Below are 13,652 nucleotides of genomic sequence, written 5' to 3'. Positions count from 1 at the left end.
TTGAAACGAAACAATTCTTATTAGCAACGACCTAGGAATCCAACAAACTGTCCGCGGGGCAATCAAAATCAAACAAAACTTACATATAATAAATTCCTAAATAGAGACTTGGGTGAATACACATTCAACCCTATGTACACAAAATTAATTATATAAAATAATCTAATTCGAAATAAAGCAAAACTAGGAGCCAATGGAAATAAGCCCAATCCCAAAAGAACTACCAGATTAGCTGCAGAGAAGTCAAATATCGCAATAAGAAATTATTCCAATTATTAATGAATACAGTTAGTGAAATGAAGAAACCTTTTTAGCGTGTAAAATGTTAGCTTTTATCACACAGTCTTGGCTGAAATGGTCGTTAAGAAGTAATGATGACTAGGCTATTTTAAAAAATGGATTTTTAAACAAGAACTTTTATTGTAAGTGTGTTTTTTCTGAAGACAGCCCTCAGATATAGGGCCGAAATATTCAAATAGGTTTTGTTAATTCACTGTCTTGGGATAAAAAAAAAGTCCTTATTATTTTCTCTTCTGTATGTGTATTTCTGTAGCCATAATGGAAAAAAGGTTCAAATAGCTAGGGCATGCTCTACGGATGAAAGATTACCAAAGATTATCTTTTTTGGCCAACCATCTAGGGCTAAACGGAAAGCAGGTCGTTTGCGATTAGAGTGGAAGGATGTCGTTAAGAAAGATTTCAAGAAAATGGGAACTCCCAGGGAAGCTGTAAGGGGGGAGGTTTTGAACTTATTAGGATAAAGGGGAAGCGAGCGTAGAAGTGCTGGCCTTAGGCGGCTTCAAGCTGCGGCGAGTTGTTAGTAGTAATAATAGTAGTAGTAGTATTTAGGAATTTGAGTGTGTCCAGCATTTTATAAATCCGGGAGTTTTTTTTTTGCGAGGGGGAGGTTGGCTGCAAAATTAACAAAGCCTAGAAACTATAGGAGAAGAGCCCTCTGATTCGATTTTTCGCCTTTTCCAGGTTCCCACCGTCGTTACTTTTGGACAAGCTTTAAAGGAAAGAGTTGGGAAGAATAGCTTTATTTGCTTTTTGGATGAAGGAATCTATATTTTCTTCCAGAAATCAATTGCAAATGGTTAAAATTCACCAAAAACTCGATAGTAATCTAAAAGTTCCTTTTTTTAAAGGGTTTATCTATGGCCATCATACCGCGGACGCCACCTATTAACATTCAGAACACCATCTATTATCCAAAAACACACGTTCATTTTCATCAATTTAGAAGAAAAGACAAACGCGCTTGTGTTTACAAAATAAAAATCGGTACTAAAATTTTCACTATTATCCGTTTCAATCCAGAAGCTTAAAGCGATTTCTGGTGCTAAGTGTACTTTAATAAGGTGTGGCTAACCCCAGGCTAAGATTTTACTGGATTTCTTAACTACGTACGTTGATCAGCTTAATTTTTGAAGCAAAATGTATGTTGGACACATTTCCATCCATTTTATTCTCTAGCAAGGACATTTCAGCAATGCTTTCATTTTTTTATTAACTACTTGCCTGTTGTATTCTAGTCTGATGTTGTATAAGTCTGCAGTGCACTTGCGTACATCTCCTAGGTTATCCTTTCTTACTGTTTTTGGGCAAAGTTACAAATATTGTAGCCAAGGCTTAGTTTATAATTAGAAAAATTAACCAAGCATTACATAACGATCTACATCAGTAACCTCACAGAAACAAGTATGATTTTAAAACAAAATTGTTAGTAGTTTGCCATCATAGTTTTTAGATTATTCTCTCATTATATCATAGCCTACTTCATATTTACATTTCTTACAAAACACCCAAACTCCCTATTGGTCTCATATTTTGTTTACTCCCAAGAGAAAGGCTATGCTCCCTATTATAAGGGTATTTTATTGCTTTGCATTTCTTTTGTTGGTTGAATTCTGGTATCAGTATAGCCTCCTCAAAAGGGGACTTACAAATTCTTGGAACAACTTCATAAAAATTCTTCAGTAAAATTCTAGTTGACTGACTTCTTGCTATCTCAGAAATGGGTTAGGTTAGGAAAATGAAACTTTCAGGGATAGGTCTAACTTTCAGATATGACATACATTCAGGTTAAAATATGCCCTGGGAAGGTATTTCAAAGTACATACCTCTACTCCTCCCTCTAGAGGGCCCTGACCTTTGATGACCTTCAAAAATATTTGTGTTATAAAAGTGAAACCTTGTGACATAGATCTTCTGCTAGAATGAAGTACAACAAAATTGTTTTCAGCTTCACAACTTTGCTGAATCCCAATTTATAAGTTTTAAAGATATACGAACACATTTCTTAAATGTTGAAAAAAAAACATCAATATGGCTCAGAATTCTACTCAAATGACAGGAATTACATTTTCAGAACTAAGGGCAGAGAAAAAGCAACTGGTAACTGAAAATTAAAGCAAAATGTTATTTTTGTCAAAATTTCAATAGGTATAGACCTGTCATGTAGGCAAATTTCAGGGCTCTCTAGAGAGAGAAGGAGTGGAGATGGTTACTTTAAAATACCTTAGCAGGATATACTCTAGCCTGTAGACCCATCCCTGAAAGTTTCAATTTCCTAACCTAACCCCTTTCTGAGATAGCAAGAAGTCACTCAACTAGAATTTTACCAAATAAAATTACTATTACAAGAATATTAGTGACAGTTGATTTGCTTTTAATTATCTAAATTTTATCTTAACTTGTAATTAGAAATGTATTGTCTTAAATTTATAATGAACCAAACTGAACAGAAGTCTTCTACTAAGCAGGAATAATAATTTATCCTTGAGTAGATGGGTAGATATGGGGTTTGGAAGGGAAAGGTTTATTTCTGATGCAAATGTGAAGTGTTTAAACTTCCCCCTATCTGCCCTAATGTGCAAATATATGCCCTGAATTGGTATATATAGGGGTGGGGATAAAATTCTTTTGTGGCAAAAGTGATCATTATATTTGGTAAGAAGATAAAAAAAGTCATCAATTAGCCTAGTATGATCACTTCATTTGTAAGTCAATACTATGAACAGCAAAATATTACCAAATAAATTTTATTTTTAGATTCTGGATAAAACTCTGATTCTAAAGGTTTTTTTTTGCAATCTCATTAGTGAGTTAATCTTCAAATTTACCAATAGTGGTTAACTTGACAATACATATCCCCTTCCTGCTAATAGTCCCCTATTGATCCCTAATAATGGGATTGGTTCAGTATTCCCACCCTTCATAAGGAAGCACTGTAAAAATTCTCAAATTTGCTTAATACATTTTTAAATTACTTATGTATATTATTCCTTAATACAGACCACTAAATTTTAGTTTGCACCCCCTCCTTATAGACACACAGGGTAAGGCCATAAGTACTTTGCCAGTGTCTAATATGGGACAGATATCAAGATTAAAAACTATTTTCTTGTACTTAGATAGCAGGTTCCTTACCTTGAACAGATATTCAGGTTAAAAGGTATCTTTCCTATATTTAGACAATAGGCTCCTAATCTTGGATACAGTGTATGTAGGTTTAAATAGTTAAAATCAGTGTTGTTCTATGATACTATGTCCAAGATTGGATATTATTTTGCTCAACTGTTGACTAATAGTATATTGCAAACTGTGAGTGTTCATGAATAAAATATTCAAGCTAATCACCTGCTTTAAAAAGATTTTTACAAATTCAAATGATAAAACTTTGAGCTTTCTTTGGGGTATAATACAAATTTTACAGTTATTTAAGGTAACTAAATAGCCCAATGTCACACTTTCTGTTATATATGCACACATGTATTGATCATAGTTATAGGAAACTAGTGGTGACAATCCAAATCTTATCTTGAATGTTTTGAATTTTATTCCTACCTAACTCTCCTTTTGAAAACACAAGTTGATGTTGAAGAAATAGTATACTCACTTTTATTGTTCCAATCATTGATCACTCTTTTGCTTAAAATTAATTGATTGTTGTCTTGAGTGAACTTGAGTAAATCTTACTCCAAACTGCTTGTTTTTAGTTTGGTTGGCATATTGTATTAGTAGCATGTTATTGCATTGGTCAGCAATGGTAGCTTTGGTGCATGTTGCCTATCAATACATGGCTTATCACTAAGTCCATAGGTATATTCAGTGGTCCTCCTCTGAAAGCCTTTGATTTAAATGTATGAAACTGTATAAAAGGGGCCTGTATAGAAGGCTCCAAAGTCTAGAGCTGGTTTCTTGCATCTTATATCTGTCCTGTACATATACATTTACCATTAGGTCTCTAGCTTTGAAAAAAAAAAAAAATCTTTTAATCTTCACTCCTGAGTTCCTGCTGAAAAGAAATAAACCCATAAGAAACTAACTGTAAAGAACACTTACAATAGTAAGTAAAATTATGTGACAACAAAGGTGGGAAAAAAAATATCAAGAAATGAGGTAGAAAGATGTATAGTTGCAGCTAATTTATTGGTTAGGGTACAAGTAAGCCCTTATTTAAGCAGCAGTCTTTAAATTCCCTTAAAAAAAAAACATGGAAGGCTCTTTATACTGATAATTACAAGCTACTAGGACTGGCCCAATTTAGTCCCAATTACTCAACAATGCAAGAAGATTTAGATTAACTTTCTAGATGGTTATCTGAGTGGGGTTTGTAGATCAATGCATCAAATTGCAGAGTCCTGCATTTTGGCCATGACAACCTTACCATATTGGAAATGACCTACTGGAGGCTGTAAGTGAGGAGAAGAACCTAGGGGTTATTGTCACAGACAAATTCACATTCCACAACTATGTACAAGCTCAGTCTGCTAAAGCAAACCAAGCCTTAGGGCTTATAAAACGAACATTTTACCACCAGGAGGCCTTGTGTGGTCAAGAAGGTGTACAAGCTATTGTACATCCACATCTGGAGTTTGGAATAACCCTGACATCTCCCCAGTATAAAATGGATGTTAAAGCACTCAAGAGTGTCTAAAGATGAGCAACCCAGTTCATACCATCTTTGCAAGACAAGTTGTTCATTCATTCCAACATTCTGTTGATTTTGAATTAGGATCAAGTAGTTGTGGGCATCAAGTCATGGCTAATTGTAGAGAAAGCCAAGACAAATAGTCTAATTGAGTGAGAGGCAAATCTGGCATAAGCCTGTATTAGGATTGTATAAAATGTCAGTTCATTTGTTTATTGGTAAGTCTATCTATGCATCATTCCTAGGACAGAACTAAGGTAGATAGTTGTAGAACTAAGGGATAAAAGAATTGAATGGGTTTGGGGCTGATGCATGATTGAACATGTCCACAGGACTTGTATGCAAAATCTTGGACTGAATTTGCTTGGACTCAAAGGCAAACAAGTGAAACTTAAGCCTAACAGGCTTGACTGCTTGTAGTCTAAAGGTAGAATACCATGTCATAGGATTGACACATGACCAACAAGTCCTCTGGACTCACAGGGAAATGGTGAAACCGATAGTTTTCCAAGTGTTTAGTTAGATGGCATGGGTGAATGGCAGGAGTAAGTACCTACAGTTTGAATTAAAGCCAACTAATTGTGGAAAAAGCCAAGACATATTCTGATTGAGTAAGAGGTAAATCTGGCATAAGTCCTTATTAGGATTGTGTAAAAATGCTGTCAGTTCATTTGTTGAGAGACAAGTTTATATATCATTTGCCCATGCATTATTCTTAGGGCAGAGCTAAGGTAGACAGGTATAAAACTAAGGGATGAAAGAATCGGATTGATTTTGGGTTGATGTGTGACTGACAATGTCCACTGGACAATATATATATATATATATATATATATATATATATATATATTCTTAGTATATATATTCTATTATATATATATATTTAAGAATCCTTCATTGGAAGGATTCTTAAAGTAAAATCATGTTTAGAGAACTGAATAAGTAATAAAAATGCTGATCCAATGCAAGGTCAATTTCAAGTTGCCACTATTCATGTTAAATAATAGGGTCTAAAAATGGGGTAATTCCAAGTTCAAATACCAGGGTTGTTACTTACTGTGAAGAACTGCTTTGCTTTCACCATCATCATTCTTGGCTATTACTGGTGTCTCCTTTGCTCTTGATATAAGGAATTTGAGGGAGTGATACTTGAGTTTTATTCATGGGATATAAGAATGTGGCTATTCTTAGTTGTGGGGGGGGGGTCTATTATTTTAAATAGAGTTCGATATTTGAAGTGTAGGAGGTAGGTTAGCTGAAATATTTGACCATTTCTGAATTAGTTCACTTTGTATTTTTTTTTACTTTATTTCCAAAACGCCTTTCTCAATTTTTGGTTACTATGGGTTGTAATTCACTCTTTGCTAGGTTGCAGCTATCAAATGCTGAGATTTTTGTGGGCCATTGCGCAATATCCTTCAGGTTCTCATTTGTCCTTTGCTTACTTCAAGTTCAAACTTTGGATTTGTATCAGGACTAGTTGGTGATTTTAATTTCTTGGCAAAAATATTTTGGGCATAGCTTGATCAGAAGACCTTTAGGATTCTGCAGTAACACATTCAATCTTTGTATCCAACATTTTCATTTGTGAATCCAATCCAAGTCTTGCCATAATGCTTCTAACGGTTGTTCTGGTGTCTTGAAATTGGAGGTTTATCATGCTTCCAAATTGACCATCTGCTTTTTCCTATCTGAACTGACCATTGGAAAGTGCTGACGTCACCAGCTTTGCTCAACTTTGTTGCAGCCAAAAAATCAATTTTACATATGAACAGGAACTGCTTGGATAATGGTGACAGGGGAACACGTGTCTCGACATGTAAGTCTAACTAAATATGACTCTAAGATTGTTATAATGCTTCAAAAGTGACCCTGTGCTTTTTCCTATCTGAACAGCCCCTTGGAAAGTGCTGACTTCACCAGCTTTGCTCAACTTTGTTGCAGCCAAAGAATCAATTTTACATATGAACAGGAACTGCTTGGATAATGGTGACAGGGGAAACACTTATCTAGACATGTAAGTCTAACTAAATACGACTCTATGATTTTTATTATGCTTCAAAAGTGACCCTGTGCTTTTTCCTATCTGAACAGCCCCTTGGAAAGTGCTGACGTAACCATCTTTGCTCAACTTTGTTGCAGCCAAAGAATCAATTTTACATATGAACAGGAACTGCTTGGATAATGGTGACAGGGGAAACACTTATCTAGACATGTAAGTCTAACTAAATACGAATCTAAAAGCCACTCAAATGATTTCTGTCAAAATTATATGTGTCTGAACTTGGTATATGAAATAATTTAAACCTGCTTAAATTCAACCGTCTCATTAATTATTTAAAACGCATACTTAATTCTTCATATTTGAATGAAATTAATGCTTTATTTATCTTTGAACTTGATTGTGTTAAATTTTGAGAAAGATATCCTTCAGTCTTGAATTGTTCTTCTTTCTAGAAATTTTATTGGTTTTTCAAAATGAAATTATGAAGGGTCACCCAAGACAAAGAAATCAAGAAGGATATAATGCACCCATTATGGATAATCCATTAGGTGAGTGTTCTATCTTCATTTTTCCTGAAAATTGTCTGTTCTGTTTTACAGTTTGTTAGACTTGAAGTTATGGGCTATATATATATATATATATATATATATATATATATATATATATATATATATATATATATATATATATATATATATTATTTTGATAAAAAAATACTATTTATCTTTAATAAAGAATATTATTCGTAGAAATATATATGATCTATACTCCTTAACTTGGAGTCATTATTATTAGAAGCATTTTTTTTTTTTATTGTTGGATTTTCAGATTTATGTCATCTTGTCCAAAGAAAGGGTTATGTGTTTAGGTGAGTGATTTAGTCAATGGTGTAAACATCTTTGAAAAATAAAATAAGTTACTTCTGATGGTTTTGTTGCGCAGTGATATGTATACATCCAACAATATGGAGAGGGTGTTTCGTGAAAAATGGCGAAGTATTTGCTGAATGCGGAAACTTCAGAAAATTGTTGGTAAAATATTCCCTTTACGAGATACCCCCCCCCCTTATTGTGAAGTAGTTTGAACCAGATTTGGATTGTCGCAAATTCCCGAAAGTGTAGGTAGCAGGGATGTTTCTATTTAAAAAGTATTACTAAGAAAATGGAACGGTATTGCTCGGAATATAAGTAATTGATTAAATTTAATGATATAAGAATAAATGATATAAATATATTTTTTTAAATGAATAAAAAATAATTGTTCATAAAAAATAATAATAAATAAAAATATTAATTAATAATAAAAAAAATAATATAATTTTTTTAAATTTAATTAATGATCTAAAATTTAATGATATGAGAATCCAGAGTGAATCTTCCCTGATTTGAGATACCCCGTAAACGGTAACTTTTGCATTTGTAATTCAAGTTCTAACAAATCTGTTCTATCCCCCCCCCCCCCCCCGAACGGATGTCAAAGCACTGATTGAAGTAAAATATGACTGAAAATTCCGTTCAAAGGGGAACGGTATTGCAGGCATACCTAAAACAGAGGAGTGGTGACTTGCCTGATTAGAGAAATCATAAACAAGTCTAGGAAAGTTTTTCATGTTGATGATAGGAATAGTGAAGTAATTAACAGTTTTTACATCTGAAATGATGTCATACTCGAAGCTTGTATCAGAGGGGATGATCGGATTTGACCCTCCCCCTCCCCATTATTCATATATGATGCGTAAACAAAAAATTATGTAATGAAATTTTGAAATTAGTATTTGCGATCAAAGGCGTATCCGAAATTTTTATTCCGGGGGGGGGGTGGCTTATAAAATAATACAAAAATTAGTTTATATAAATAATTGGGCAGAAATCTCGGGGAGGACATGGGTTAAACCTGGTAACCCTCTTCTGGATACAGTCTTTTTTTATTCCAAGATCGTATTCAGGTAGGGAGGGCTTGGGGGTTTGAACAACCCCTCCCCAAAAACATTCTATAAACAGTTTTTTATGTTTTCTAAATGTTTCTGTAACCTCCTCCCCCGCAAAAAAATTCTGGGTACGGCCCCGTCTGAGACATTGATTTTTTTTTTCCGATTTTTGGTTTTTGATACCGATATTTTGTCTATTATTTGAATGATTAACGCAGCTTGTTAATTATTGCGAATTTTTATTGGGCTCTGAGCAATAATGGTGTATTTAGGGAGGTTTATGTATGGGGAGTACTTAGGGAGGTTTATGCATGGGGAGTACCTTTGTCCCATGCGTGGACTGAAGAAGATCGATTATTTCTCAGTTCTCAGAAGGATTTCACTGACCTATCATTTTGTTTTTGACTGAATATGTTCTTTTTTTAATGCTATTCATTATTCATGTCCTAGAAGAAAATAAAATTCCCTCAAGACTCGTTGAAGATAACCTGATTGATTTATGATATTTAATTAATTTACAATCATACTTTATAATTAATAAGGTCAAAACTGTCAAAGTTATGATAATCTTATGCTTCATCCAACCTTTTTATTTTGTATCTTTATATACTCCTGATATGATATCAATTGTAATTGGTTTTATTAGGCTAAAGTTTTAGAAACTGTCTGGGAAATTAAAATATCGTTTTTATGGCACTTGGTATTTACAAAGTGACATATAGCGATCTCAAATTCTGTTTGTCCTGGTTTTTCTAGTTCGGGCACTTCCAGATAAGCTAGGACGATGAAAGTTGACTGGCGTATCAGGGAGCAGACCAGACTAAATTAGAAATTTAGTCTTTTGTCCGATTCGACCCTCTGGAGGGGAGGGGGGAGCGAGCGAACGAGATAGCTGAGAAGAATTTTATTTGCCGATAAAACAAATGATTGTTCTTCTTAAGTGTGGCTTGCTGGTCTAGGGGTATGATTCTCGCTTAGGGTGTGAGAGGTATCAGATTCAATTCCGGACCACCCCAGTTTTTACATTTTAGCGAATTTTATTCGCTGATAAAATAATGATTATTCTTCTTAAGTATGGCTTGTGGTCTAGGGGTATGATTCCTGCTAAGGGTGCAAGAGATCTCAAGTTTGAGTCCCGGATCACCCAATTTTTACAAGAAGAAGATCTAAAACTAGATACGTAATCAATACATCGATCGCTGTAAGTTAGCAGGCATATCAGGGACCCGACCAAATTAAATTGTAAATAGTCACTTCCCCGATTCGACCATCTGGGGGGGGGGGGAGTGGAAAGACGGTTAATTCGGAAAAATAGAAAAAACGAGGTATTTTTAACTTACGAACGGGTTATCGGATCTTAATGAAACTTGATATTTAGAAGGACCTCGTGTCTCAACTTTCTTGTTTTAAATCCCGACCGGATTTTGTGACATTAGAGGGAGTTGGAGTGGGAACCAAAACTCTTGGGAAACGCTTAGAGTGGAGAGATCGGGATGAAACTTGGTGAGACAAAAGTTACAATACCGAACAAGAAGACACTATAGGAACAATTTGCAAGTTTATCTTTGGAATAATTGCCAATAAACAAAGAACACCCAGAATCGATGACTCTTGTACCGAATCTAATTTTTTGTTCCAACTTCGTCACAGTGCCATATGAGCTCTTCCGACCTCGTCACAAATGACATATAAGCTCTTGTTTAAAGTTACAAATTGTTGTTTTTGAGCTCCTTTTAAAGAAGACTAAGTTTATTCTATGTCTAGTTAGCAAAATATTGCACATTAAGCTTGTCTATGCAACCATGTGAAAATAAGAGGAACAAGAACTTGATTTTCCTACAATTTCTATAAATGAATTTTTACTGCAATTAAAGCAAGTATATCAATATCAGGATCCATCATTTCAGGAGGGCTGATTCACGAAGATGTATGGGGGATAAAAATGTTTTTTTTTGTGAAATTATAAACGTCATTTTTTAAGCTAGGAAATATTGATTTTGAAAAAATAACAAACTAAATCATTTTTTAAAATATAGGGGGATGGATTCCAGTTCCCTGTCCATTTAGGCTCTTGAATTTGTCTCCTTAATATTTAGGATTTTTTGTGCAATTTGAATCAACCCTGTTCTGAAGGGGAAAGATTGACAGCTGTCATTGCCCACCCTTGCAGTGTTAAAATCAGCATTAAAAAATCAAGTATATAGGCTTGGAGAATGGGGGGACTGTTGGGTCTGTATCGAAATAGAGATTTTTTCGAGGGAGACCTTTTTAATGTGAAATTCATTCTTGAATTTCGGTGTTAATCTCTACCATTAAGTTTATTGTATAAAGTGTCATTTTTGGTCTTGATAGGGCTGATGTCGTTGGATTCTTTATTTTTTGCATGCGGATGGGTTCTTAAATCCCTCTTAAAACTGCATTTTATGCCCACATTTTCATAACTTTCCGTATGATGTGCTTCAGATAAATTCATCGGCTTGATAATTTAATCTGTTACCTCCTTTCATTTAAAGGCAAGTGTTTAGAATAAATTTACAATATGGACAGTAGCGGTCTCATAATCTTTTTTTTGGGGGGGGGATATTACATAGCCTATAAAATAAGTTTAATGTCATTTCAGAAAAACGGAGGGGGGGGGCAGCTGCCCCTCCCACCCAGTTCTAAAACCTCCACTGAATATGAGTGGTTAGGGGGTGACAACTACCCTCCTGTTTCAGGACTGGTAGATTTTGTATATCAAAGCATTGTAATATAAAAAAGTTGAACGTCAATGTAAAGAGAGCGAACGGCAACTTCCTTATTATGAATTTCCGTAAGAGAGCGTTAGGTATTTCCGTAAGAGAATACCGACCAATTTCTCAACGATGAAAAAGAATGCTCTTTTTTGAATTAACTTGTCCCTTTTTTGTACTTTCTTCATTTGTTGCATCCATGCAAACATTTTGGATGTTTTGGTTTAAAGAAGGTGTATATTAGTATATTGAAATCCCCCTAATACTACCTGTCTTCAGAAAGAATTATGCATGACTTGTTGGTTTTCCGGTATAAATTATTTGTGTTTCTCGTGGAGTATATAATACCGTCGAGCCAAATCAAAACGCCTCCTCTTTTTTGTATGGTCTACTAACTATCCTCTTTAGCTGCAGATAAAAAATAGACAGTTGTTTGTCCGTAAAATGTTTTGATCATGGACAACCTAATAGAAAGAGCTTTGAAAGGTATTTCCGACTTTTAAGTTTGAACACATGCATGATTGTAGTGTCTTACCCTCTTTATGCATCAATGCTTCAACTTGGCTTGGACGTTCCGTTTGCACTTTGCTTTCTTTCAGAAGTCTACCCACCACACACCTCACCTTATGGCTCCTTCCAGCAGCAACCTAGAATGACTACTGAGATTCCACAAGGTTCGTGCAAACTTTTTCTTTTTGTTTATTGTGGCTTAGAGTATAATCACAGTCGCTTCTACTTCCTATTTTATTTGTTTTATTTTCTATTTAAATGATAAAAATATAATAAAGTAGCCCTAAACCTTAAATACCCTAGGGTCATAACTTACAACCCTTGCCCCCAGGCTCCCTGGGTTTATTTCAACTCCATGAGCATTGTCATATCATCTTTGGACTATTTTGAACGAAATGGCTGTCTCAAAATTTCTATATGATACATTTCGGCAAAACAATGTTTGTGTGTGGGGGGGGGGTGGCGGGGGGAGGAGAAAACTGCCCTCCGATCACTTTAACTCTTAAAAAGGGCACCAGAACTTCGAATTACCAATCCAATAAGTCCCCTCGGGAGCTTTTACCAGACCTTCTAGAAAAGCCTTATATGCCCTTAGGGCATAACTTTTAACCCTTTGTCCGAGGGTTTTTTCGGGGGGAGGGAGTGTTTGTCATCCCCAAAGACATAATATCATGACCTTTCAACTACTTTGACCAAAAAATTTGACAGGTGTCTATTGATATTTCTGGTAGATATTTGGTGGTACTATAATCAAAACCTAGTTTCATCACAATCCTGTGAAATGTATATCCAGACAACTTAATTATTGGAATCATTTCCTCTAAATGAAAATGCTAACTTCTGCATATGTAAACGAAACGTATCTCTTTCTGAAACTCATGTCTTCATCTGGGACTAAAAATTTTGGTCGTCTCTAACTTCGCTAACTTCACAAACTCGTCCAAACCAATTTAGTATTTTCCAGTCTCCAATTGAAAGTTTTGCTTGTTAATTCTATATTTATTCTGATTCTATTGGGCTTCTTCCTCTGTATGTATGTGTTTAAAAGGTTTTCACAGGCCCCGGTCCGGAGGGTGTGTGTGTAAAACATGGTGTAAGTAGATTTAAGGCTGTATTAATCCTCTTCAAGGGAAGAGTGAATGGATAAATTTTTGCAAGGATGTTTCCTCCTTTCCCCCATCCTTTTTATGTGCATGTATGGGTATGAACATCGTTAATCTTTAGTTTGCAAAGAAATCCAATATACGGGATCTAAAACACAAAGTGACGATTTTTCATGCAGAAAAAATGTCTAAAACAACCTGAGCCTTTCTCCGGTGTTTGATTATCCAACCCCCTCCCTATAAGCTTGCGGAGGTGGTGTTTGACTGAAAAATAGAGAGATATTAAGGTGGTCATTTCAAACATAAATGTCTTGATGGAATTTACTGGGAACGTGTGTTGCAGGACAGAAATGTTCGAATGAATGCTTAGTTTAGGGTTTCATGAAATCTATTTTAGAAAATCAAGATTTTCAAAAGAAATAAGGAAAGGGACTAATAC

At 34.9% G+C, this 13,652-nt stretch overlaps 1 protein-coding gene across 1 annotated transcript in view; it reads left to right on the top strand.

Moving 5' to 3' along the window:
- The first annotated feature begins 1,210 nt into the window (after positions 1-1,210).
- LOC136025011 (histone-lysine N-methyltransferase, H3 lysine-79 specific-like) overlaps positions 1,211-13,652 on the top strand; it is a 469,133-nt gene continuing 456,691 nt past the window's right edge. Inside the window, exons 1-3 of the mRNA XM_065700640.1 lie at positions 1,211-1,284; positions 7,394-7,489; positions 12,200-12,274. Of these exons, the coding sequence (XP_065556712.1) occupies positions 7,423-7,489; positions 12,200-12,274 (142 nt within the window). The 5' untranslated portion in view covers positions 1,211-1,284; positions 7,394-7,422. The remainder of the gene's footprint in view (positions 1,285-7,393; positions 7,490-12,199; positions 12,275-13,652) is intronic.

The sequence above is a fragment of the Artemia franciscana genome, chromosome 1, assembly GCF_032884065.1.
Source record: "Artemia franciscana chromosome 1, ASM3288406v1, whole genome shotgun sequence".
NCBI lineage: Eukaryota > Metazoa > Arthropoda > Branchiopoda > Anostraca > Artemiidae > Artemia > Artemia franciscana.
Note: the sequence above shows the minus strand (reverse complement) of the source record. Positions and strands in the feature narration are given on the sequence as shown.